Source organism: Malurus melanocephalus, unplaced genomic scaffold, assembly GCF_030028575.1.
Source record: "Malurus melanocephalus ecotype Western Australia unplaced genomic scaffold, MMel_1.1 scaffold_1, whole genome shotgun sequence".
Lineage (NCBI taxonomy): Eukaryota > Metazoa > Chordata > Aves > Passeriformes > Maluridae > Malurus > Malurus melanocephalus.
In genome coordinates, this window is record NW_026623233.1 from 2809574 (window position 1) to 2834889 (window position 25316).

Consider the following 25316-nt stretch of genomic DNA (forward strand, 5'->3'; position numbering starts at 1 on the left):
CTTCACAGGACTGGAATATTCGGAAGTTCTTCAAAACTTCCCAACTGCTCCAACAAGGTAGAATTCTAGCCTGGCTAGCTTAAAGAAAAACAAATTAATTTTATATATAYACACATATATATATATGCTTTCTGTACTTGGTAATGTGAGTTGCATGGTTGTGTGATGTTTGTGGTAATCTATAATAAAGTAATTAGAGCTAAAGCCACCGTGCCCTGTGTATTACAAAATCCTACAAACCCATGGGCAAGGYCTTCAAAAACCCACAGGCTGGTGACACCACGACACCCCATCACAACTTAAGCTGTGACACCACAGTGTGACACCACAATTTAAGTCACTCGACCCCAGCTCCCATGTGCAGGATGCAAAAAAGCCAGAAAAGAATAAGGAACAACACGCACAGAATTCTCTAATATCAAAATATAGCAATTTATTCAAGACACTGAATATGATCTGTTGATTCTCTCCTTAAAACAAATGAGCTACAATACACAAGGTGAATTTGAAGAAAGTGTGGGTGGGGGAGAAACAAAATAAGGGTTGATGCTGTTTCAACAGAACCTGGGAAATGCTTAAATGAGAACCAAGTCTGGCTGCAAGTCTGACACAGACAATAAAAACTGCAGAAGCCAGAATTCAGAATTTCAGTGAGTGGCTGAAAGAACATTTCTGCAATTGACAAAGAACCACATCTTTTAAAAAGGCAGTAAGAGGAAAAAAAAGTAGGAAAAATTAAAAAGGGAAAAAGAAAAAGAAACCCAAAAACAAAGCAGACCCTTACATTTGACAAAGTGCACTTCACTTGGCTCTAAAATTAGCTATTTTTTTTCTTTTTTTTTTTAAACAAATTAAAAGGAAATTTCTAAGATGTAGCATGGGGTTAATGTGTGTATAACCCTGTAAGTCAGGCTCTTTATTGCCCCACAAGGGACCCAGTGTTTTCTACATAAAAGATTCAGTATCCTTCTAACCCACAGAGTCTAGTGGTTTTTCAGAAACTTTTTTTTTTTTTTTTTTTTTTTCACTTCAAGGCCAGTTCCAGCCAGCCAGCAATAATAAAAATCCAGCAAGTCTCTGGATGGTTTCACAATCCTGTTTGGTCACTTAGGTTTTTCCACTTCTCTTCTGTTACAAAGAGCTATAAACAAAATCATAAGAAGAAATCTCAGGAAATCCCCTGGGTGTTGCTTGGCGCAGTTCTGTTTCAGGGGAGTCGCAGAGAGGCTCTGCCAGCTCGGGACAGCTCCCACCAGCACAGTGCTGCAGGTCCAGGCTGAGACATCCACCTTGAACTACAGCCTGGAAAAGCCTCTCTCCCCACTGTCCATGTCCTAAAGAAACCATGTCCTTAGGCTAAGATTAACCTTTGCAGCTACACCTTCTGTCTTCCTTAATGGCTCTCATTTTAGCTGAAAATTATCTACCACAGCATCTTCCAGGATTTTCCAGTCTTTAAGATCTTGTGGAAGGGAAGAAAAGTGAATTTTCTTAGCTCTTCACATACACTGCTTTTAACTCTGAYGGTCCATATGGAAAACTTCCTGGAGCAGCAGCCTCTCTCACACATAAACTTTGTAAACCAACTGATATTAAAATTTTGTTTCTCTTGGCTGCTTACCTCCATGTAGGCAGGCAGAGTTAAAATGGTGCTTTGACAAATTAAAAAAATGGAAAAAAAGGAAAAAGGAACAGGCGTCACGGACACTGCCCTGTTATCTACAGTAGCTATCCTGGGAACAACTGTGAAACACAGGCTGTGGAGTCAGCCAGTCACGCAGCACTGAGCAAATTAAGGTCTTCAAATCCTGAGGTCTGGCCTATGCAGGTGTCACTCAAGGGACAGAGGCAAGGCCAGAGCCCCATCAGTGCTGCCCTCCCACAGACCAACAACTTCTGCTTGTTATTCTCTGAAATGCCACCAAAAAGCAGTGTAGGAATTTAACCGTTTGCATGGAATGACTGCAATCATTGTCCAAACCGTGCTTTACAAAACCACATTAACACCTTTGTATTCAAGTTCAAGACTCTCTTGAGAAAGTCCTCTTTCTTAAAAAAGTAGTGACTTTAAGTTAGCAGGTACATGTGGTTATTACAAGAGTGCAAAACTGCCACATGGTGATCTACAGACCATGCTCTTGGCACAGAAAACTAAAACCAGCACATAAAAGCATTTAACACCAAAAATAATCCTTGACACTGTCTAGCAYCCAATTATTTGAGATAAATTACAAACAAGCTGAACTGACACTAATAACCAAAATCTCACACAACTCTTTTCACATCAGGACTGAGTAACACTTTTAGCAGTTACTTCTTTCCATCCTTTTCTCCTTTGCAAAAGTGTATCTTTAAGCAATGCAGCTGAAGCTGGCAGTGGCTATTTCCACTGGAAGGACCATCATCCCCTACAGCTGCAAGCACAAAGAGAAGAAAACTCTGGAGATAAGATGGTGTGCAGATTCCACGATGATGCCATGGGGCTCAGCAGGTCTCACAGCACCAGTTCAGCCCGAGGGCTCTGGGTTTGCCCAGATCACATCACACCTTCAGCAGCTGTGGTCAAATCAAGGGGATGATGCCGTGTTACAGTGACTTAGGGCAGGAAAGTACTGCATCGGTTCAGAGGTTTGTGGCAGTTTTCTCTCTCCTACAGATCCTAGCCTAGCCTGGGGGCTAGAGAGGATGCCTGGGTGGCTTGGCCAGTTCCGAGGATCTCAGTAATGTCTGACACCACCCCAAGGCTGCCTTACAGTTTACAGCACCTTCAGTAAACTCTGCCTATCTGTCCTTCGAATTCATCATTTCCTCAGTCAGAGTAATGCATTWTTCTTCAGCTGCCATCTATGCAGGTGTCAGGGCTGCAGTAAGGAAATCTTGTCCGAAGTGGACAGGTGCTGCTTTGGAACTCTCCATTGTCATTCTGACCCTTTCACCCACCACCACTTTACACTGGTTTACATGTTGAGATAAAACTTATATATCCTTTATGATATAAATCATCACCTAATGAACTCAAGGTTTTCTTCAGAGCACCACACTGAGGACGCCCTGGAGGCTAAACCTGTCTGGGCAGACAGCAAACCACCAAGTGCAGACCCAGAGCTTTCCTTGCAGGATGCAGCACACGCATGGCTCAGGGTGACAGCAGCACCACCYGCTGCAGGGGCAGAACTTCACAGTGTGTGTGGGCCATGGATGGACAGGAGCTCGCCAAGAGACCATTCTTCAGCAGTGACAGATGCAGTCAATGTGTTTCAGTTCAACAGGTCTCATTAAGTCAGCAATAAAACCCCACTGATTACTGCAATAACGAATAGTGGAAGACAGCGCTGCTCAGCAARGCCACAGGCAGCCAAACCCATGCTCTGTCAAAATCTGAACTATCTCTAGAGGAAAGAAGATACACAAGCATTTTCTCCTGGTAACTGAAAAACAAAAATATAGACTAGAGAAAATCAATGCTATATTTATAGTCTCAGGCTTCTGAATCTCTTTGAATAATACATCATCAAACAGCCACAAAAAATGAAATACGGCTACRTAAATGGCTGGCTGCTGGAAAAGGACCTTAGTCAAGGACTGGTATATATTGTATCCAACACCATTTTTTGTTACAGCACTTTCTGAGAGAGAAGAGAAAAAAGGATACTGCACCTTTCATGTTCCCTGGACTCTGTGTCATTCTTTTTCCTTGAATTACACAACTGGTGTACATTTTGTGGCCATTTTAGGCTTTTAAAACAGTTTAACATAAAAAATATTTTTTTTTCCAAAAATACACTGGGTTCTTTCTGTTAAAATTCATCTTTCTCCTGTAAAAATCTTCCCCAGCACTGCATTCTTATATAAAGCACTTATTACACAATTTGCTGAAAGTGCCCTTGAGACGCTAAGATCTGAAGCATGGAGGATTTTTTTTTCTTTTAGAYGGAGAGAAAGAAAGGAAAAGGAATATATAGAAGAGAGGAGAAGCAGTCTGTCAAAAATTTTCATTGTCATGTCCACCTGGCTGCATCTACTATGGGCATACAGAGAAAAGAGAAAAAAAAAAGGGCAAAAAGAAAGAGGAGAAAAAAAAAGGAAGGAGAAGTTGGGAGTGGAAGGGAGAAATAAAAAGAAAACAAGTTTCATCCTAAGCCTGGCATCCTCCAGGCTGCAATATTCCAGCTGATAGAAAAACCACTGAACAAAAAAAAGTAGTCTAGAAAATAGAAAGTGTTGTGATTACAAAGTTGAGCATTTCATCAGTACAAACTGGTCTTTGAACGTCCTTTGGGAGAGCAACTGTAGTGTCCAAATTGGAAGGAAAAAATACAACACCGCATGGAGGAGGATTTTTTTTTCCCTTTTGGTTTATCACAGCATTTTTCTTTTTTTTTCTTTTTTTTTTTTTTTCTTTTTTTTTTTTTTTTTTTTGGCACAGCTTTTTTTTCCCCAGCCATCAGAGCAAGTTCTCAGACGCAAACCAAACAGTGCAATGCCTAGCTGGTGGCTTCATGCTTCCAAGGCTGAATGTTCCAGGTGGAAACCATTCCCTCCCCCTCTGAAGTGACTGTGTTTTTACTCCTTGGTGAAGGTTACAGACAAAATACAAGTCACCTGTGGCCAGRGAGAGTCGGTTTCACGGTACACTCTAACTTTGTTCAAGTTTGTACAGTTCTGGAGCTGTTAAGAATAGTTTTGAAGAGTGCTTCTCCCCACACATTCACTGCTGGTCCATTTGAAATTTCTTCTGAAACATTTCACTTTTACTTCCGCAGATCTAGAACACAAACCTGCAGAGAAAAGACCMCACATTTAGATCCGTTTATGAAGGTGATGTGGAAATCCCGTTCATACACCCTGTACACAGTTGGACCATGAATGTTACACACCCCAGCCTCCAATCAGCCAAGGAACAAACTGACAGGAGAGAAAACCCATGTGAAACCCACACATTTTAACATTTAGCTGGGCTTTCATTGGTTTACAAACAAACATTTTGGTGGTACATCCCAGATAAGATTATAGGATCTATTMAATTGCCTAAATATCATGTCCACTTCTGAAATACATCCAAAACAGATGCAGGTTTGGCAGGCATGACAGTGGATATGTGCCCTTTTGGAGCAGCTGGTGGGAACCAAGCATGGCACTGTCTGAGATGGCACAACTGAGCTCAAACAAATGAATCCTGTAATAGGTATTCCTTCCTTAAAAGCAGCTGAAAAATGCTGCTCTGAAGTAGTTATGCCAGCCAGGCCTATGTGTCCTTCACAAGCTCATCATGCTACATTTGAAGATTTTACAAGTAAACTTAGCAAAAAATAGCGAGGAATAATCATATCTCCAGTGCAATATTTCTTCTTTACCACATGATGAAATCTTTGGGCCTCGTGCTGAAAAATTCCTCCTTTAGCTATTCCTGTTCAAGCRAATAGGAATATTCTTCTGTGGAATCAAACCCAGAAAGCCTCATGATAACTGTTGAAGAGCTGACTSCTGTGATCTGATCTTTATTAAGAAATTGACAGAAACAACACTACCGTTGTTTTTGTCAAATATTTATTTAAAAGTTATTTTTATCTTCTGCAGTATTCACTTATTCCACAAACATTCTTCATTTCCAATAGGAACACCACCTCCTAGTACTCAAAACCTTTCAAAGCAGGTGTGTTTTTAACACACTACACAGAGCCACTTATTTATGTCTTGAGCTGCTTCCACCTCCAGGTCTGTTTCTACGAGGCAATTACAGCATCCTGTTTTTTGCTGCTGCTCCCCAGAAAAGAAATCTCTGCCCAACCTTTGCAATGTTTGACAGTCCTTACCGATCCGTCTGATGCGCTTGCTCCCACTTTGTCTCCTCTGGCATTCCAGCAGACTTCAAAGATGCCCCCGGTGCCTCTGTAGCTATGTACTAGAGTTCCACTCTACAAAGCAAAACAGCAGGCAGACATTGGATTCACAAGTTCCCTTTCTTTTTCTCTGTTGCGTGGCACTATGTTAAAAGGGCAGCTATTCACATCACCCAGCTATGKCCATCTCCATACGGTGATGGAAACWGGCTAGGAAAGAGACAGGAAACTGGTCTTTGATAATGAAGAGCAACAGGCTCYTCCAGAAACAGYAGGACTCTAGAGACATCTGTTTTTGTCAACTCTGTAACAGAAAAGGCCTGGGRAGTTAGGCTGAAGTGTTCTTCTCCAAAGTTTGTTGCTAATTCAGGTCCTGTGGCATCAGTATCCAGAATTACATCTGTGGAACTATGATACTCCCACTTTTCTCCAGAATATCACCAGTTCCCTGCCTGTACATCCTGTACATCTTTGTATCTCTATCCCCTCTTCACCAAATCTAAGCCAGGAGCATCGCACACTCAGTTTGTAACTAAATTAAAGTATCCCTTATTTCTAAGAATCAATCCACATCTTTGCTTCACAAAGCTGATGASCCAAAACAATGTACCCATTTTCATGCACGCTACGTGTTTTAGCATACAAAGCAGACTGAGCAGAATTGTTCTGGGCAGTCACCTCACTGCACCTGAGTGACTCAGCTGCCATGGATTCGTGCCAGCCAATACAATCAGGCTCACCCTRGCTGGCAGGTCATGCATGACCCAGGTACACACATTTTCCATTTAAGCTTTTGCTATTAATGTTTCATCTGAACCAGATGTGCTTCACACGAAGCAAAGCAGTACCTGAGTATTCCATATATGGACACATTTGTCAAAGGACCCGCTGGCTAGATATTTTCCATCGGGACTAAAAGCTACACTGTAGACAGGCTCTTGATGCTTTGTTAACGTATGGATGCAGACTCCTCGGTCAACGTCCCACAGCCGAACAGTGGAATCAAACGAAGCACTGCAAGAAGCATTCAAACACAACAATGTAATCATTTGGGTGTTAATCATTTGCAGTGTGAAAAACTGTTATAAGAGAACACCACGGGCTTTTTTTTTTTTCCTAAACAAGACATAATGTTTCAGACAGAAAAGCTAATGTGTACCACATCCTTTATGTTTTTTTTTTTTTTTAACTTAAGAACTACAGCTACAGAACTGAATTCTTGTATGAAGACCCATAAGACCTATTTAGGTGTGCTGTATATAGCCCTAAGAAGGCCAAGTTCCCTCCTTTTGAGAGTCTACCTGCTGTTACTTAGGAAGATCAATATATATTAATAGGAAAAATGATAAATTCCTAAATGAATAAATTCCATATTCCTAATGGAATATTCCTAATTCATGCTGTTTAACGAATTAGCATTCTGTAATTCKCTAGAACTGTGGTTCTTTCTGCTTTGTTTCACTRATGCTTTTTTGCCTTATTTCATCTAATTCCCAAACTGTGGGCTTAGAGAAAGGCTAAAGAAATAACTGGCATTAAAAATAATATTAAAAGAGTAACTTCAAGAAAGTGAAGTTTTTCCATGTGCACTCTCAGACTAGGGAGTAAAATAAACCAGTTTTGATACAAGTCCTCCCCAAACTGCACACCCCATGAGCTGACCTGATAATCCCACAGCACTACCATCAACTGGCAYTCTACAAGTACATGCATTTTCTAAGCTCAAAGAAGAATTTTGCACAGATTTTCAAGTGGAACTTTAAAGACTATCCAAGCTTTTATCTGTTACCTAAGAAGACTACAAAAGTTGTCTGTATCTACCCAGGTGAGTTGCATTACCCCAGTTAGAAACTGTTCCAGCTGCTTGAAGGGGTGCCCCTGCCTCAGTCAGGATTTTCACACCTAACAAATGCTGTATGTGAAGGTGCAATGCCAAATTTACAACCATTTTATCAAGGTAGCTGAAAAGTTACATATCACATGACTCCATTTTCTTCTTTTTTCCCCCCCTTCCTTCTTCAAATATGAATCTTTTCCCTTTGTATCCATCCCCCTGAGTTACATACACAGATACCTGTTAGAGGAATTGTCTGCAGGAAGACTGATGGCAAAGTGACAGCAGGGTTACATGTCAGAAAGATGATCCTTCTTGTTGGCAGGAAAGAAAAAGAAGTGTATTTTTTACCTTGCTAACATGATGTTGGAGTTTGGGTTGCTGGTGCCTGGTCCTGTAGGGCTCCATTTGATAGTATAAATCTCTTTGCTGTGAGCCTGAAGATCATGTACACAGGTATCTTGCTTCATACTCCAAATCTAAGTCAGAGAAATAATGAGGGGGGAAAATTGCAATGTTATTGATCTCTTCTCAGCTGAATTATTTCAGTTCTGTCTTATTCTTACCATTTGTTTGTTTGAGATCTCCATTCACTTGAATACACATAAACATAATTCATTAAAGCATCAATTTGGCACATACATTAAAATAACTCCATCAGGGGAAAGAGTTACATATTTAATAGYATTTGTTCAATAGATAAGAACTAAAGAGTTGCTGTACTGCTCAGAGCCTGTAGCTATTTTCATACAGAACTTTATCTATTTGAAGAACTTGAAGTTAAGGTCACACATTGCAACAGCAGTCATTTTAAAGTGAGAAGAAAATTGCAGCACTTGCTTAGAACACAGCAATTTTCTCTTATGCCAGTAAAATTTTCCTTTCCCTCCCAAACTCCATTTGTCTTCCTCGTGTTTTTAACAGTACAGAAGATGGAAGACAGTCAGCTGTTTCTGCAGTGTTACATGGCCAAAAACTTCAGTGAGATGAAGAATATGCTCAATAGAGATGACAGGTAATTTAGTACCTCTTTTCTTCAGCTAACTGAGAAATTAAGATGAAGGAATTAACAGCAGGGAAAATAACTCAAATTTGGTCAGTCAGTTTCAAGAGATACCAAAAATGTAGTAATGGTTTTACTCARTTGTTGCAAGTCTGCACTGTGAGAGAAATTACATATTCTTATGCTGAATTGCCATTGGTGTACCTGAGACTGATTTTGAAAATGCTACATAAACATCAGCCATGTTCTTTGGCTGACAGATGGCATGTTCCAAAAAGTTATGTGAAAAGATCATGAATTCCAAAAATAGAGAAGAAAAAGAGAGGATTGATTTACAAAGGGAAAGGAAGAAGAGTAAGTGCCYAAATTTGGAGCATTTGCAGTCTCCATCACTGAAGGTTTTTATAAACAGGTGAGRCCAGGGACAGCAAACCACTAGCCCTTGTGACAAATTCAGGGGTCAGGAATTTGGACTGGTACCAACAACACCAAGCCATGGTGGTTTTTAAAACACAGCATGCAACTGGGCACCAAAAAGACGTGCTATCACTAAGTCAGAATGTTTAAGCAGAGCAAGAATAGTKATGCAATGCTGCTTTGGGGCAGCATGACAAGGTGCTCCCTTTTGGCCCTGTTTTTTAGTAAATTTCCAGCTCTGTCAGTAACACATCTGGAATCCAGAATGATGAAAACCTCAGTGGRTATGTGGCAAAGACAGAGCAGAATTCAATCTACCTATCAAGAAGAAATATTCATAATGCTGACATTCACTTAGCTCTCATCTACAAATTCTGCTGCTGTCTGAGTTTCCTGTTAGCAATGTCCCATGCTTCAGCTGTGTCAAACAGCAGTTTGCAAAGARACCTGAGTCTCAATTAACACAGCCATATTGTGAGGAAACTGTTGCTGGTACAATTTTATCTACAAAACCAAATCTTTCCTGGGATATTTGCTTTGTTCAAGGAACCAGCACAAATCAACAGTCCAGCAGGAGGGCTTTGCTGTTACAACATACAGCTACTCCTACACAGATACAGCCTTCATTTGATGTAGCTGGAAAAGGAAGATGAGAGAGAGGAGTTTGGGCTTTTAAATTTCTATATTATCTACATTTAAATGACAACTTTTCTGTGACAATGGCACATTAATCATGTAACGCCTATTTGGATAGGATGCCTCAGTTTCCCCAGTGTTTGCTTCCCTGTGTTCAATCTTTCAGATTTGCTCTAAGAAATATGGGACAAAACAGAAACTACTCTTTATGCAGAGTTTGAAGTGATACAGTACCATCAGTCTGGGGAAAACAAAACAAAAAAAGACATCATTTTTTGTCATTACTTTTTGAACAGCAGGAATGTAAATGATATTACCTTTAATGTCATGTCATCGGAGCAAGACGCTAGTAGCATGCCAGATGGGTCCCATTTGATTGCATTCACCTCGTTCTGAAATCAAGAGTGATTTTATTAAGCAAATATTCCAGTTACTGCATTGTTCTGGGCACTCAGCAGAGGGCACTCAAGGCTTATGCATGGAAAGATTTCACCCACAAATTACAGTGCTGCGTGCTTTTAGGAGTGGCCAAAAGCAGCTGCCTTCCCTGCATGCTGTTTAAGTGGCATTTTGGAGTGCAACCATGCTGTGTTTGTGAACAACGCATACAATCTTCTGATGCATATTCTGGCACAAAGTTTCTCCTATACTTTCTTCATATCCTAGGATTTARATAAACCTTTAAAGCAGACAGACTGATGATATAGCATTAGTGTCTTTTTAAAATTGAGGCATTTCTTTCATAAATGTTCCTCAGACTCGGAGTTTTCAACAGAAAACACTGATAATTGTGGGGTGTAAAGCTCTGTGGACTTGATAATTCTTCATATTGCAGCTCTACAACAACGCTGGTCTCTCTAAAGCGAGGTATACGTGTAAAAGAATTCCATGATGGAATATTAAACAGATTAGGATGCCTTCTCCATGAGCCTTTCTAGCMCTTTGTAATTAACTAAGCCTAGTGTATCCCCTTGGCAATCAGTAAGTTTACCATGCTTACCCAGGGCTATAGATAAGGAGRAAAAAAGCATTTAATAAAGAAAGACTGTTTCCTTAAAAATATAAATTGGCTCAGGGTCTCAGTGAAAATAATCCTGAAAAATATTTAAATTTTGCTTTATACATTTTACATGTTTCAGTAATAATTACAAGCGAGTGTAGATATATTTGAAATGAAAATTTGGCTCATGTACAAAATGTTACATTTCATTAAGCATAAAAAGCACCAGTCTGTTGTTAGGAAACAACCTGTCAYGAAATATCAGTTTAACCACAGACCAGATAGATAAATGTCTCCAAATACAGAGTTTTCCTCAATTGGGAGACAGCAAGTTCTGGAAGCTAACATCTAAATTATGGGTCAGTATATGATAGCAATTTCTCTTACAAATGAATCCTAGAAAAAATAACCTTTGACAGTCATTAAATACCACCAAGAATGGGGAAATATATCTTAAATATATCTTATTAGTTTAAATTGATTCTAAAACTGAGCAACAGCTGGAGGTAAACTGTTCTCTCCTTATTCATAGCTCTCATTTAGAAAAGGAAATTAAACCAGCTGAAAACAGAATCTTATTTATGAATGTGCCTTTAGTCTGCAGCCCATGCTACACAGAAACACTCTCCGTGTTTAAGCTGGAGGTTTTGCCTCCTTCAATGATTTAGAACATTTTATCCCTCATCACAGGCAGTGATTAATTCACAAGGAACATGTTTTTAGGGACACAGTGGGGTGTAACATCTTTGCTGCTAGAACATACCCTGCAAACACATCATCTGCCACCATTGCAACACGTTGCTGTGATTCTGTCACTGACATTTTGGACTTTCTAAACTTACTGTGTGTCCTTGAAAGGTTTTAACAGGTCGATCACAGCCAAGTCTGCACACATGAATGCACATGTCAGTACTGCAGGAGGCAAAAGTAGTGTTGTTCTGCCAGTCTACATCCAGAGCAGGAGCTGTGAATACAAACAACAGAAGGAACATCAGGAATCATGAAAAAGAAACAGTTATCCCAAGTCATTCTGCTCCCATCACCTCTCTGGATGAGGCAGACTATGGGCTACTTCTTGGTCTGTCACCTGTTCCAAGTTATAGGGCTGACAGACACTGTCTGAAATGCAGGAATTATTTTTTTTAATTCCAGTGGATAGTCTGGATGCTTTGCATGGCATTTACTTGCAAGAATATTTTGGGTTAAGTTACATAAGAGTGGGCAAAACACCACTTCCACCCTCTGTGCTCCCAGCTACACATATCATGGGCTATCTCCAGCATCCAACCCTGTAAACCAGTTCAGTGAAGAAACAGAAAGAAAACTAACCCAGAAAAACTGTGGGTAATTTCATCTGGGTTAGACAAGGAYGTTCCTGTGAATGCCAGACACAACACATGGGAAGGTGGAGGAGCAGGTGGCCGTGTCCCTTTGCACTAGAACTTTATGCAACCATTGATCCCAGCCCATTATTCTGCACAGGCATGTGGATTAATACTGCTAAAGTTCAGTTTAACTTGCTGGGGAGCTGATTTTAGGCAGGTGCACTGATCAGCCCCATCTGAAATAGGAAGAGTTTCTGTAGGGGCTTTGGCATAAACTAACACTGAACCAACAGAACTCGGTACACAGAGAGCACATGAGCATGTGAGTAGAGCCTGTGTGCAACACACACATACACACTTTGCAAAAGAAATGGAAAAAAATCCCCAAACAACTTTTACAGCATGTCACTGCAGAGTACAAGCAGGAGCAGGAGGGAGCTCCTGACAAACAGCTTGCTTGTGTTTCTATGACTGCTGCTTGGGCTTTTTCCCTCAGGATAGAGCTTAGCTGCCCTCCAGAGGATGACATAAGACTTGCCAAAATATAGAAATCTTTATTCTCAGCACACTTTAGTGAGAAGCAAGTGTGTCAGAATGACAGCAGCATATGGGAAACAAAGTTGAATCTCTTCCTGGCAAAGAGGCAATGCAAATTTATCATTAAGATGAAACCAAGAAATTCTACTCTAACATGTTTAGAAACATACTTTGGTAATGCAGAAGTGAAAAGACATCTGTTCTGACCAGTCTGCTACATTTAAGTATGTTTTTCCTATTATAATCTTTATGAATTGCAAAAAAAAATAGATCCACATCATCTTCTAAATCATCAGGTAGCTCTCCAAATGAGAATGGAGGACTGACATTGTTTCATATACAAGGTTTTTTTACAGTATTAATAAAAAACCTCAATAATTCTATATGACAGGTAAGGAATCACTACCTTGTGGAAATATAAAGGAAATTCATGTGAGGAAAGCAGACTACTTTTGGATTTTCCAAGATGAATAAGGAATCAGGAAACAGTAAAAGATTTTGTTTCTTTAGCTGCCTATTTGTCTTCCTTTTTATGCTGCAAGCTTTGTATTACTATTTCAGAGCAAACAAAAATCTATCATCACTAATAGCAATATGCCTTTGGAKCTAATATGTAGTATGATATGTATGAGTCAAAAACTAATTTTCAGAGAGCTATTGGCACCTAAAGCTGTGGATTTACACTGCAGCRTAATTTGAATCATAAAGTGCTGATAATTAACACTGATTCATTTATTGGTGTACTCAATCATATGTTTACTGGATAAGTAGCTACATAAAATGGTCTGAAAAACTGAACATGGTTCTTGATGCAAGTAATCAAAYTGCCAAAGTGTTTCCAAAACCACAGGATACCAGCCAATTGCATAAAAACAATTATATAAGCATAATAAAGAATAATAAAAACAGTAATATAAGCAGGAACACATCCCTAAAAATGCAGCTAAAATATTTAGGTGCAAATCAGAGCTTAGATCACAGAAACACAGAATGGTTTAGGTTGGAAGGGACCTCAAAGAACAYCCAGTTCCAGCCATGAACAGGGACCCTTTCCCTGAACCAGATTACTCAGAGCTGCAYTCAACCTGGGTTTCTCTGGGCCTCACCACCCTCACAGTAAAGAATTTCTTCYTGATAYCTAATCTAAACCTATTGTTTTTCAGTTTGAATCTATTCCTCCCTTGTCCTGTCACTACACAACTAGATGGTTAAAACTGGGTAATAGAAATACCTCTTTTGGTATCATTTAAACAATTTGTTCCTGCACACATAAGACATCAATCCATATCTACCAGCAGATGTCAAAATTGGATTACTTAGCTGCTTTTTAAAGAAATAAGTTTAGTGAATATGTATTTTGATCAAATACCCCATGATGATTCATAGTTTTGCTAAAAATAATGAAACCCTAGAAGCTACTTATCTGCATACTTACGTATTTTGACCAAAACCCTTTAAAGTTACATGAATTACATGAATCAATGMCATGAGGCCTTCAAGACCTACACAAAGGCACCTCCTTAGGTATTTTAAGATGACATGTGGTGTACACTAAACCAGTTGTTGTAAAGAAGCAGAGTAAAAAAAGCCTCATATTATTCCCAGGCCAAATACCTCCAGACTTCAAAGAAGTAAGGAAGTGTACTCTGCCTAGACTAGACTTTTAATTGTTAAAATGCCACCTTTAATCCCTGTGCAGACAAGGTTTTCAGATTCCAGATATGGAAAGGAATTTGCTCTTACTTTGTTCTGGTGATGCAAAGTGGACAAAGTGAGGTCTTTGTGGCTTTAGACTTGTGAGGACAAAGACTCCACCATGTGAGCAGAGTCTGGCTGATTTGAAGAGAGTTTTGTAGGATATATGTTTTCTCTTATCAACAATTTCTTTCATAACTAACTGCTTTACTTGCCTATGAAAACATATTTGAAATAGTGAAAAAAACACAATAAAATTATTAGCTTCTCCACATCTACATTTCAGTTGTGTCTCGTGGTCCAAAGGCAGACAGCATGTGAGGGAAGAATTTTTAAAAAAATCTTTTAATGCATATGGACATGGACATATTGCATTGGAAGATGTAGCTGAGTTTTCAACTTGCTAAAAGGGGAATGGAGTGATTTGTCCTTGATGCACACCACTAAGACAGCTTACATGTCAATGAACATGAATCTGAAAGGACAACCAAGTTCTGAATCCACAACTATTCAGATTACTAGTTAGGGATCAGAGTACTARGAGTCTCATTAACTAAATCACTCTGTGCAAAGTCTGCTGTTATGGAACAATTATGGTAGATAAATAACTGCCACAGTGAGAAAATCTGTCAGCAGMCATCAACTCCTCTAAACTGACAGCTGCACTAACAAGTGAGGAGATGAGTGACAAAAAWGCAGAGCATGGATTTGCTGTGTCCATGGACATACTTTTTGTCTACTGTTGAATAACCATTTAGATTGTTACTGCATGTTATTAACATCTGTGTAAATRTGAGAATAAGACCAACTAGAAACTGAGTTGAAAAGCATGCGCAAAATAACGTTTTTAWATTAGTATAAAAGTCTGTGTATTTAAACACCATTATGCACCTTGTGAAACCTTGCTGTATTTAAAAATGAATTAGTTACAGTGAACAAGGAAAATGAACACTTGTAGCATCAGAATCTGGAATGTTCTCGTGGTTTTAAACTCAGTTTGACTATACTTTTTAAAATTCTTAAAATTATGGCAACTTAGCCACTTTGGATCATGAATTCAGCCATCATCTTACAAGTCTGGTCTCAGGTGAATTTCAGATTATGTCAATGACCCTCAGTTACTCAAGATTGTTTAATATCTCCTGTCTCCTTGAAACAGATCAGATTTACAAATAACCATCCAAGAAGGGTTTTGGTGCAGCAAGATTTTGAAATTCAAGGCYGGTAATTGACTTCCAACAATCAGAGAACACTAATATTGAAGAACTTCAAGTCAAAATTAAAAGCTAAGAAATTCTGAGGAGCTTCATGAGCTGGTCAAGGCARGGTGCATGAGAGTTCTGCCTGATTCTGCCTCAAGTCAGCTTCACTGAAACAGGAGCAGAGAGAATGGAAATGATCCCAGACACCTCCACTGAAAGTTCTCCTCATGAATCACCACTTGGTACTGTTCAAACACATAGATGATGACAGGATTGTTGAGTTAGGTAGACATAACTGGTCTACAAATCCTCTCCTAGAATCACTTTGACTTTTAAAGCTAATTCTCACAGAACAATGTCTTTCTGAAATGAGAACAAACCCACAAGCTGTGATACCCAGGRTAGTCAAAGTACAATTTGGCTGAAACTTTTCTCTCACAGATACAGATGGATAAAGTACTTTGACAAAATTAAAAACAGCATTTAATTTTCCTAACAAGAATTCTGCAAAAATTACCTGAATGGAAAGGAAATTGCTGTTTAGCTTCTCCCGTGTGAGCATCCCAAATTATTGTTGTCTGTATCCAAAGAAAGGGGAAAAAAATTAGTGACTGCTCAGCTCAGAGAAAAAAAAACCAAAAGAGCATCCTCAGAGTAGCAATTCTAAACAATGGACTAATAAAATTATTGAGAGAGCCTTGTGTGCTAAACATTGGAAAACCAGAAATCACTTCCAGATATTACAGAATAGTAATCTAAGCATGGATAATGAAGTATCATGCCTACAGAAAGACCAATATAACTGTAAAGAATGGGCATATTCTCCCTAAATAGCACTAGAAGAGAACACTACATATTTTTAATAAGCATTTTGAAAAAGCTGTTTCAGTTACGTTCTTTAAAGAACACTTTTTCCCCCTTCAAAAGACACAAGTTTAATTCTACTGTGAGTGAAATGATGCTGAACCACATTTCTAACAATTAAACCAAGAGGTGAAATTTTTTTTTATCAGCAGAGTACACAACACTTCTTGCCACTGARGTGGGACAGACTCAAGTGTAATTGGCTTACTACAGGTTTAATCCATACTCACAGTACATGTGAGCATGTCCCCTGTAGAGCTCAACACCACCTTATGAGCGAACTGTCAATTTATTGGGACTATAAACTTCCAGAAAATGAATTAAGGATGCATCATCTTGCTGATAATGGGTCACCTAGAGAAACGCTGCTTTTGTTGAGAATAAGATGCTGGTGAGAAGCACTGTCAGTGCATCTCACTGGAACACAGGCCATGCATCCCATCCCTTGGAAGTGCCATTTTTCTCTCTGAATTTTATAAGGAAGCCAAGGATGACATATGCATCTAATTTTTAGACACTGAAAGTTAGRCAAGATGAATGCTGTGTACTTTACAGTTTCACTTTTAATGGATTTGTGCTCATCATCATCAGTCATCTGTTCATTTTAATCTCTAATGTGCACTCAGCTCTAACGACTATGTTTTGCTTGATTTTCAGTTCAGAACTGTAATTTTTTTGCATATTTCCAGAGGAAGTCATATATATTTTATTCAAATAAAAGTGTTTCAACAATTAGATGAGCTAAAAGGTGCAGTATCTTTAAGATAATTTTCTTTCTGTGAATAGTTAGCTGATAAAACTACAAACATAAGCACTGGAAGCAGTTTCTTCCTCAACAGAGACACACTTAAGATACAATTTTACAAAATTTTTTTAAAAAGCAAAGTGTTTTCTGTGAAAATTGTATACATTTATGCAGCCTCAAAAATGAAATCAACATGTACTAAAATACACTAATGAAATGTAAACTCTCCAGGATGCCTGGAGAAGAAGAAAATAATCTTAAGGAATTTAGCAGCACAAGCTCATTCATCAGCATACTTATATGTTAGAATAACGTATTTTCAAAACTCACYTTATCAACACCAGCACTTAAAATATAATTCCCCTTTTTGTTCCATTTCAGGGCAAATATTGGACCTTTATGTTGACCTAAGGTGCTTGCAAGGTTACCTGGAATAAAGAACAGGTTATTATTACAATTTCTTTACAAATTAGTCAAATTACAGTTCACTGCTGCTTGATGCTTAAGAACAATAAATGTTTGACTTACCATCTTCTGTCCATATTCTTGCAAAACCATCATATGAGCCTGTAGCCAATAGTGTTCCATCACTCTGTTGGAATACACACAAATGGCAAAGGTCGATATGAGATAAAATCTGTTTCAACCAATCTTTTACTTTCTTTTTTAAAGGTTTGCTAGTGGTGATTTATGATAATTCTGAGTCCACTCATTCAGACAGATTATGCTATGATTTAAACTAAAGGTTATTGCTGCAGACAGCACAGAAGAAAAAAAMCCCTCTAACATACAGTGAAATACTGGGCTATACCATCAGATATGAGCCATTTAATCAAAAAGATTAGAAAAAGCAGCCAAGATATAACAAGTTCTATGGGCTTCTTCCAGAAAACAAACAGACAGTACTTCTTAGGCATAAAAGACCTTTAAAACATCAACAGATGATCTAAATCCAGACTAAATCACAGTTCAGTGAAATTCAGGCTCCTCTACTTGAAAGAAGGCCTTAAGCCACCTACACTGAGAGTTAACACCTTGAAGGTTATCTCCCACCCAGGAATTGCTTTCCACTTGTCTGAACACAGACTCCAACATAGGCTCATGGGCATAGTATCATGATGAAGAGCCTGAGAAAATTTGGGTTCATGGGTCCCAATTAGGAGGAAAAAAGCCCATGAATCAGATCAGCAAATTGMATGTATTCTCCTGGAAGGAATGGCTCACAGAAGGATATATCCTGTGCAGGCAGTGCTGCTGGTGTGATTGGGCCAGAATGAGAATAATTAACACAGAACTTGACTCTGCTGTCTTGTGTGATAGACACTGTTGAAGCAGGATATTTAATCTTTCAACATTCAGAACCTGGACTGAGATTCATCCCATTTATCTCCAGACATGCAAAAKTTAGGAGTGAGTTTAGGAGTGCCATCTGCTCTCCCTACATAACTAACAGCATCATAGAATTACAACTCTGAAGTGTAATTCATGATTGCATTTGCTTCAGATTATGCCCAACCCAACACGAAGGCATGTCTCTGTTTCTGCTCACTTAAGGCGAGCCTAGAGGAGCAGTTTAGATGGTTAAACCTACAGGGGATTMATCCTACCCCTGGTATCAAAGGGCATAATCTGAATATGACTTCTACAAATAACCTTTCTTATTATAACGTAAGTCACACAAAACAGAGAATGAATTCAATACCACCAGTGTGAAAATTTCACAGGGAAATATGATTAATATTGTGGTTCTAAATACACAATAAGGGCAGATGGCATTTCTAGCTTGATGAATAGAAAATTAGGAAAAAAGCATGAAATAATCCTCTAAAACATATGCTCACTCCAACCCTCCAAAAACATTGACTCAGAGCAGTTGTAGATTTAACTCAAATATATCAATACATCAAATATATCATGATATAGGGGGGAGAATAACAAAACCTAAGCCAAGCTCACTGTGATATACACATATACACTTMTCTGAACCAGTGATGAGAAGAAAGGTGATAAGGGCAAAAAGAGAAAAAGAAAAGCTCAGGAACTTCGATGTACAGTTTATCCAAACTTGTTGATGGTAATTCACATTCTTTGGAAAACTCAGTGTAAGCTGGAAGTATCTGAAGTATTTGAATCAGGAACATTTCCTTACCTTAAGTGCTAGCACAATGCAAGTTAAGTACCAATAAAGTCTGAAAGGTAAGGAACTACTACAGGAAATACTAGGGGATGCCTTATGCTTTGGACAACTTTTCTCATAACTGTTCTGAAGTCATTGCAAGTTTTCCTCTTTCAATTAGTCTTTTCCTACTCCTCAATTAATTTTTATTCACAACTGTTTTTCTTCACTCTGATATCCACTGAAAAGAAGTAATGAACATAAGCTTGAGTTTTATTTGCGTCCTTGATCTACCTCTAATTTCTGTACAATTCACCAATTTCTTTCATTGTGCAAATATAAAATACACAGGGGAAAGCTGRCTTGTGCAGTGTCCTTATCTTTCACATTGTGAAGCACCTAGCTCACCTGAAGGATAATACTGAAGTAAAGATTAATTGAATCTTGTCTCTGGCCAGCAACTGAGACTGTACTTAACTGCTGAAAATTCTTTCCAGTACTTAATTCATCTGTTTTCCTATGAAAACAAGACTAATGTGATCACTCTGTCTGTATTAATATCAGCAAAACAGACAGAATGAAAATGATCTCAAAGTAACTAAGGTTCCTGCAGGGTCTTTAAGTTCTTGTGGCAAAAACAAGACGTGAAGCAGCCTTAGAGCTGCCCAAAGACACTGGGGATTCTCAGCAATATCTGTCCTCTGTGCTCACTTCAGTATTCTCTGTGCAGGATCATATTGTCTAAGACAGGAGGTTTTACAAGATGAAAGTAAAAAGTGAGGATGAAGCAAGACAGTTTCATYCAGGAGGTGGAAAAGTAAGGACAGAATGACCACACATGTTCCTACCAAGGTAAAAAAAATTTGAAYGCATTTTGCTGTGCACAGCATAATTCAAAGGAGAGAGTATCTTGAGAGTCCAACATCAGAAAAAGCTTCACTGGTGCTTTTATCTCCTTACATGCCAAAATAAAGTAACTATGAGATGCAAATTCATTATTAATGAGGCTTCATTATTACATAGATTGCTTGTTTAATCTCTGTTCTTAAAGCTAGCTAAGTTTATTTTTACCCATGCTCCTAAAATAGAGATATAAATATATCATTGTTAAGCTTGAAGATGGCAACAGTCCTGGAAAATTACAGCATGTAGGGGAAAGTTCAGCCTATTATGAGTATTTGAAACAGGAGGTCAGTAGGTCAGGACAGAGCTTYTGGACACCTCAGATATGAAAGATATGGAGCAGCAGCTGTAATTGCCTTGGAATTAAATTTAGACAGTTAAAAACCATGCACAGCCTTAGAAGTTAGCTTACATTCCAGTCCAATGAAGTCACATCCTTATTGCTGGGGACATCATGTCCTCCTTCTCTTATGCAGTGCCTCAAAACCAGTTGAGTGGAACCGCTGTTGCTGTTTTCATTGAGATTCCATATCCTGGCTGTCGAGTCTCCAGATCTACAAAAACAATCATGCAAATAAGTTGAAATCTCCTCTTCATATTGACCCAGCATGCAGGGTAAAAYGCTGTATTTTGGTTTACATTGAGACAACATTGCAGCTTGCAGGAGACTGGGGGAAYGAGAGCTGCTGCCCTGAACTGGAATGGGAGCATCAGACTGCATGGGGCTGCTGGGAATATTATGGCTTTGTAAAATGCAGGTGTGAGACTGTGGTGCTGAAATTAATAGAAACTCACATGGGGGAGTGCCCTATTCTATTGAAATGTTCCAAATTTTGCAGGTAAATGTTGTTTTGAACACCCTGAGAATTTTGTTGTTTCTCCTGCACACTGCCCAGACTAAATCCAGCCACCTTTCCCTAAACCCACTGAGCAGACCACAGCATTACAAACCTTTAAAAAGCAAGATTTCTTTTCAACTCTTTCTACACTCTGTGTACATTTTAAAAAATGCTAACACATATTTAAATTATACCTGCTGTAAGAATATGGCTTATTCAGAGAAGTTTTACCTAAAACACATACACTCACGTCTACATTTTGCACTACGTACCYAAAGTCAGTACCACCATAATAGAAATAGTCTGGGGCAACCCACAGTAACTGTCTGTAGCTTGGCTGCTTAMCTCAGGCTGTCTGAAAGTGGCAAAATAAATACATAATACAAGACAGAGACAGCACAAAATATAATAAGTCAGAGACAGCATCAGGATTTTGATCTCTTTTATACTGATTATTTTCTGAAGAGGTGTTTTTAATGCAGGCTGTTTTTGCTTAGAAAAAGTTCCGTGGAGGAAATGTTTATCATTACCTAGTTGTAGACAATGAACTTATTTTGACTTTTCATAAACTTTGAYTCTAATGAAAAATGTCTCTGAGGTTCAGAAATCAATTTGCTATGGAGTGGAAGATATTACGCTTTCTAGTTTACTGGGATTTTTTTTCTCACTTCACCTCCTCCATTTTTTAAAACAACAGTAAGAACCAAAACAATCAAAGTACCCTGGATTGCTTGTTTTGTTCAGAATTGTAATTTAATTTACACGCAGTAAGTAGAAACTTGGAGCAGAATTAGAATTTCTCTTATATTTGCAAGAATTCGTGCRGTGTAGATGAAAATTCATTGTTGATATACCTGACATGTTAGCTTTTCCTTTTTTAAAAAAATAATGACTAAAACTTCCTTTCCTATACACTATCAAGGAGAAAAAGGTCTTTCTTCAAAGACTAAAAAGCTGAGATCTGTTTTTGCTTTGATAATCCATGTTTTACGGAAAAAAAAAAAAAAAAACCATCACAAGAGATTACCCTTTTGGTCTACTAGTAAAGCATTTTAATTATTTATACTAAGAGTATCAGGCAAATTTTCAACACTTGACTTGTCTTCAAATGCAAATATTGACCAAGCAATTATCGAACTCCAATGATCTCTGTGTATTATTTTACCAATAATTTAGCCTAATTTTACACAAACAGTTTAACTGTAAAAGCAAACACTTCTCTGCCTGTATCAGTAGCTCTGAGCTCTTCTGGGTCATGGCATGGCTGAGTAATGTGCCCCATCTCCTGTGGACCTTTTATGCCCAGCTGAGATGTGATGGCTGGCCAGGGTTCTGAACCCAGCTACTCCTGTACAGCCATTCTTTCATTTTTGAGACACATSTTTCATGTTAATGATTAAGAAATAATTCAGATCGGGGTAATTTTTGCTACCACACAACTGTGACTGTAATATAAATCCTTGTTTCTTCAGAAGTCTGGAAAATGGRCAATTTTSCACATGTTGGCTAGAAAATTAACRARGTTAAYMRTGAGGCTCAGAAGTTAAAGAACRCTTTTAATTGTAATAAYTAACAATAATGCAAACATAAGTCTTTAAAAGGCTGCTTCATTGGTTAACATGCTGAGTAGGAAATTCCCTCAGAGCTGGCTTCTCTGCTATACAGGACTCAGGACAGTCCTGCCCTCACTGCAATAATCCAGTTTGTTATTGGACCCTGTGAATGAAGTACTCAGTCACTTGGCTATCAAATACAATATCCTATTTAATAGTTCTAAAAGGGTTATTTTTTGTTTTTCAACAGTTTTATTTAGTCAGTTTTCTGGCAAAGCCTGGGCAATCTTATTTTCCAGTATTTTAATTCTGTTTTTCYCTTTTCTTCTTCCTAAGGGTACATCAGCTATTATGTGTCCCTGCAGAGAGGCTTTATAAGCCTACCAGTGTGCAGCGAGGGTATTTGTGTGTCTTCTCTTTTGTTGCTGGGGGAAAAAAACGTATTCTCTGCTCTGGAAAGTATTCTGATTGCTGTTGAAGGATTCAGTGAACCTTGCCTTATTAGAGAACCATAGTTCAAGCACAATTCAGAAAGATATTTAATCTCCTTAGCCCACAGAAGCATTTCTATCTCCATGATAAAGCAGCTCATTCCAACATGCAAGTCACGAACACTTGAGTAATAGGTATACTCCTCTGCACTGTGGCAGAGTACTGCCAAATTTTAGGAAAGCTACTTCTGAAAGGGTTTTATTTCATGCTCTCCTGCCCCAGTATGTCCATGAATCAAGGTGGACAAATGCCTGTGGAATTTAATTTGTGACATATAAAATCACCGTTCTGTAACTGGGAGAGCAGAGGTTGAAAGTGCTGCAGCTGGGTAAAGAATTTTGCAAGATGGTTGTTGAACCTTGGTATTTCTAGTCTTCAGCTGCCAGTCTTAAAATTGCTGTTATTTTGAGATGTAATATTGCTAATGTGTATTTAGTACTTCTGGCTCCAGCAGGTGAGTGTTTTTATTATTTTATTTTAAAAGATATTATTAAAAGCATAGAGGGAAGGAAATTCCTCATATTTTTTATGACACCTAACTTTTCCCTAATAAAGCAAGTCTCTTAAACTAAGTGCTTATGCTTCYTAGGCAGTCAGAAGAGGAAAGTGCCTCACAAGTGTCCCGATTGAGATCTCTGCTCCACTGATTCTACAACATTGCTCTCTACTACAGGTCATTCCCCTAACAGCTGACCACTTTGCATTAATGGATTTGATGCACTGAGGAAAGCAGTCTCAATAAGAGAATTCCTTAGCTAATTCCTGCTTAGGAATAAACACTTAGAGTTAGCAGAATTAATGCCTGTCAATGACATAGAGGGATGGTGTCTGAAATCAACACCCTCAACTTGCTAATTCAAAAGGATTATTCTGAAGGGTAATTTACAGTGGATCCTAAACCACTGGTAAGAGCAGTACAGTAACCTGGAGTACTATATAAAACCCAGAAACGATGACAGCAGATGGCCCAGAAACATCTTCTCTTGCTTCCAAGAGACACAGCCTTAACGGAAAGATCTCCCAGCAACTTTTACGGATAATTATTTTGCTGACTAGGGAGAGCAAAAAGGTGCATGGGGTGGTTTGGAAGAGACAAGACACAGCATCTGTGTGTGAGAGAGGCTGTCACAGATTAGCAAAGATAAGCAAAGAAACCTACTGTTGGTTTTGGGACTGAAGCCAGGTCCCTCTGCTTCAYGGCTATGTGAATTACTTGAAGGGCATGGCTGGATGTCACAGAAGGGAACACACTCTTGGAAGCAGCARTGGAACAGGATGACAGAAAATCCTAAATTCAACTGGAAAAGCTTTTGGAGTTCAAGGCTCTAGCAGCCTTGACATTCACAGTCCATCCACTTTCACACTGGGAAATTCAAGCRTGTTCAGAACACTCTGTGTCACTGGACCATGATGCCCTGTGCAAGCAAACTGACAGGTTATTCCCTGGCCAGATTTTGGCTTGTTTTAATTAGCACTCTTGCTCAGGGCTCTGATGTTCCCTCTGAATAACTCCTGGGCATGGCCTGGTGGTTACAATGTCCAGAGATGATTCCCAGTGTGCAGTTTGTTGGCAGCCAGGGCAGTTTGCTAGCACAGACACCAGCCGTTCTGTGCCAGCTGGCCTCAGTGCCTAGGAATATTCCCAGGCATGGTTAGTTTACTAATGTGGATGCAGCTGTAATGGGGTTCTGCACTACACAGGGAACACAACCATCTGCAACAATTTAAATGTGTCATAARATTAAAACTTAGATATTGGAGGATAACTAATGAACAAGATCAGTCTTTGGGCATAATTATGTCTAGGAATGGCCAAATCTTGATATTTAACCAAGCACCTATCTTTTTGGTATTTTTTCACCTGTCCAAAACACTCCATGCAATTATTTGCTTTGGAATGTTGACTTCCTTCATAAAAGGTAGTTTAATCATTTTACATGGCTGTATGCACACACWCCACTGTATTATTATGATGCTTCTGTTCATAACATCTAAGCATTCTTCTCACAGGCATCTGGTAGCAGTCATGCCTTTGAAAACCTTTACTGGTATTTCTAGTCTCCCCCACGCTCAGCTTTAATGGTTATGTGTGTGGTGGAGGAGGAAGAGCAGCTGCAGAATATATTTTYCAAGCTATTTGATCAGAGAAATTCCTGTTTCTCTGTTGTATTTTGAAATAGSTCTTTGCAAAGCCCAGAGTATATATTACCATGCTAGTCTTCAACCTACAAAATCAGCAACTGAGTAGATGTGACATTAAATACCAAACCCCCTTTCTCTCAGTGGGCTAGTCACTAAATCTGGAAACCTGTGCT

At 38.8% G+C, this 25316-nt stretch overlaps 1 protein-coding gene across 5 annotated transcripts in view; it reads right to left on the minus strand.

The window, feature by feature from the left end:
* Positions 1-408: 408 nt before the first annotated feature.
* Positions 409-25316, minus strand: part of TBL1X (transducin beta like 1 X-linked) — a 188694-nt gene continuing 163786 nt past the window's right edge. For all 5 annotated transcript variants that reach the window (XM_057389783.1, XM_057389792.1, XM_057389800.1 and 2 more), the window contains 10 exons: positions 20530-20671; positions 17627-17690; positions 17429-17526; positions 16007-16067; positions 11573-11694; positions 10048-10122; positions 8026-8153; positions 6689-6854; positions 5814-5915; positions 409-4778 (listed from right to left, as the gene is read on the minus strand). In XM_057389783.1, coding sequence (XP_057245766.1) covers positions 4752-4778; positions 5814-5915; positions 6689-6854; positions 8026-8153; positions 10048-10122; positions 11573-11694; positions 16007-16067; positions 17429-17526; positions 17627-17690; positions 20530-20671 — 985 coding nt within the window. In that variant the 3' untranslated portion in view covers positions 409-4751. The remainder of the gene's footprint in view (positions 4779-5813; positions 5916-6688; positions 6855-8025; positions 8154-10047; positions 10123-11572; positions 11695-16006; positions 16068-17428; positions 17527-17626; positions 17691-20529; positions 20672-25316) is intronic.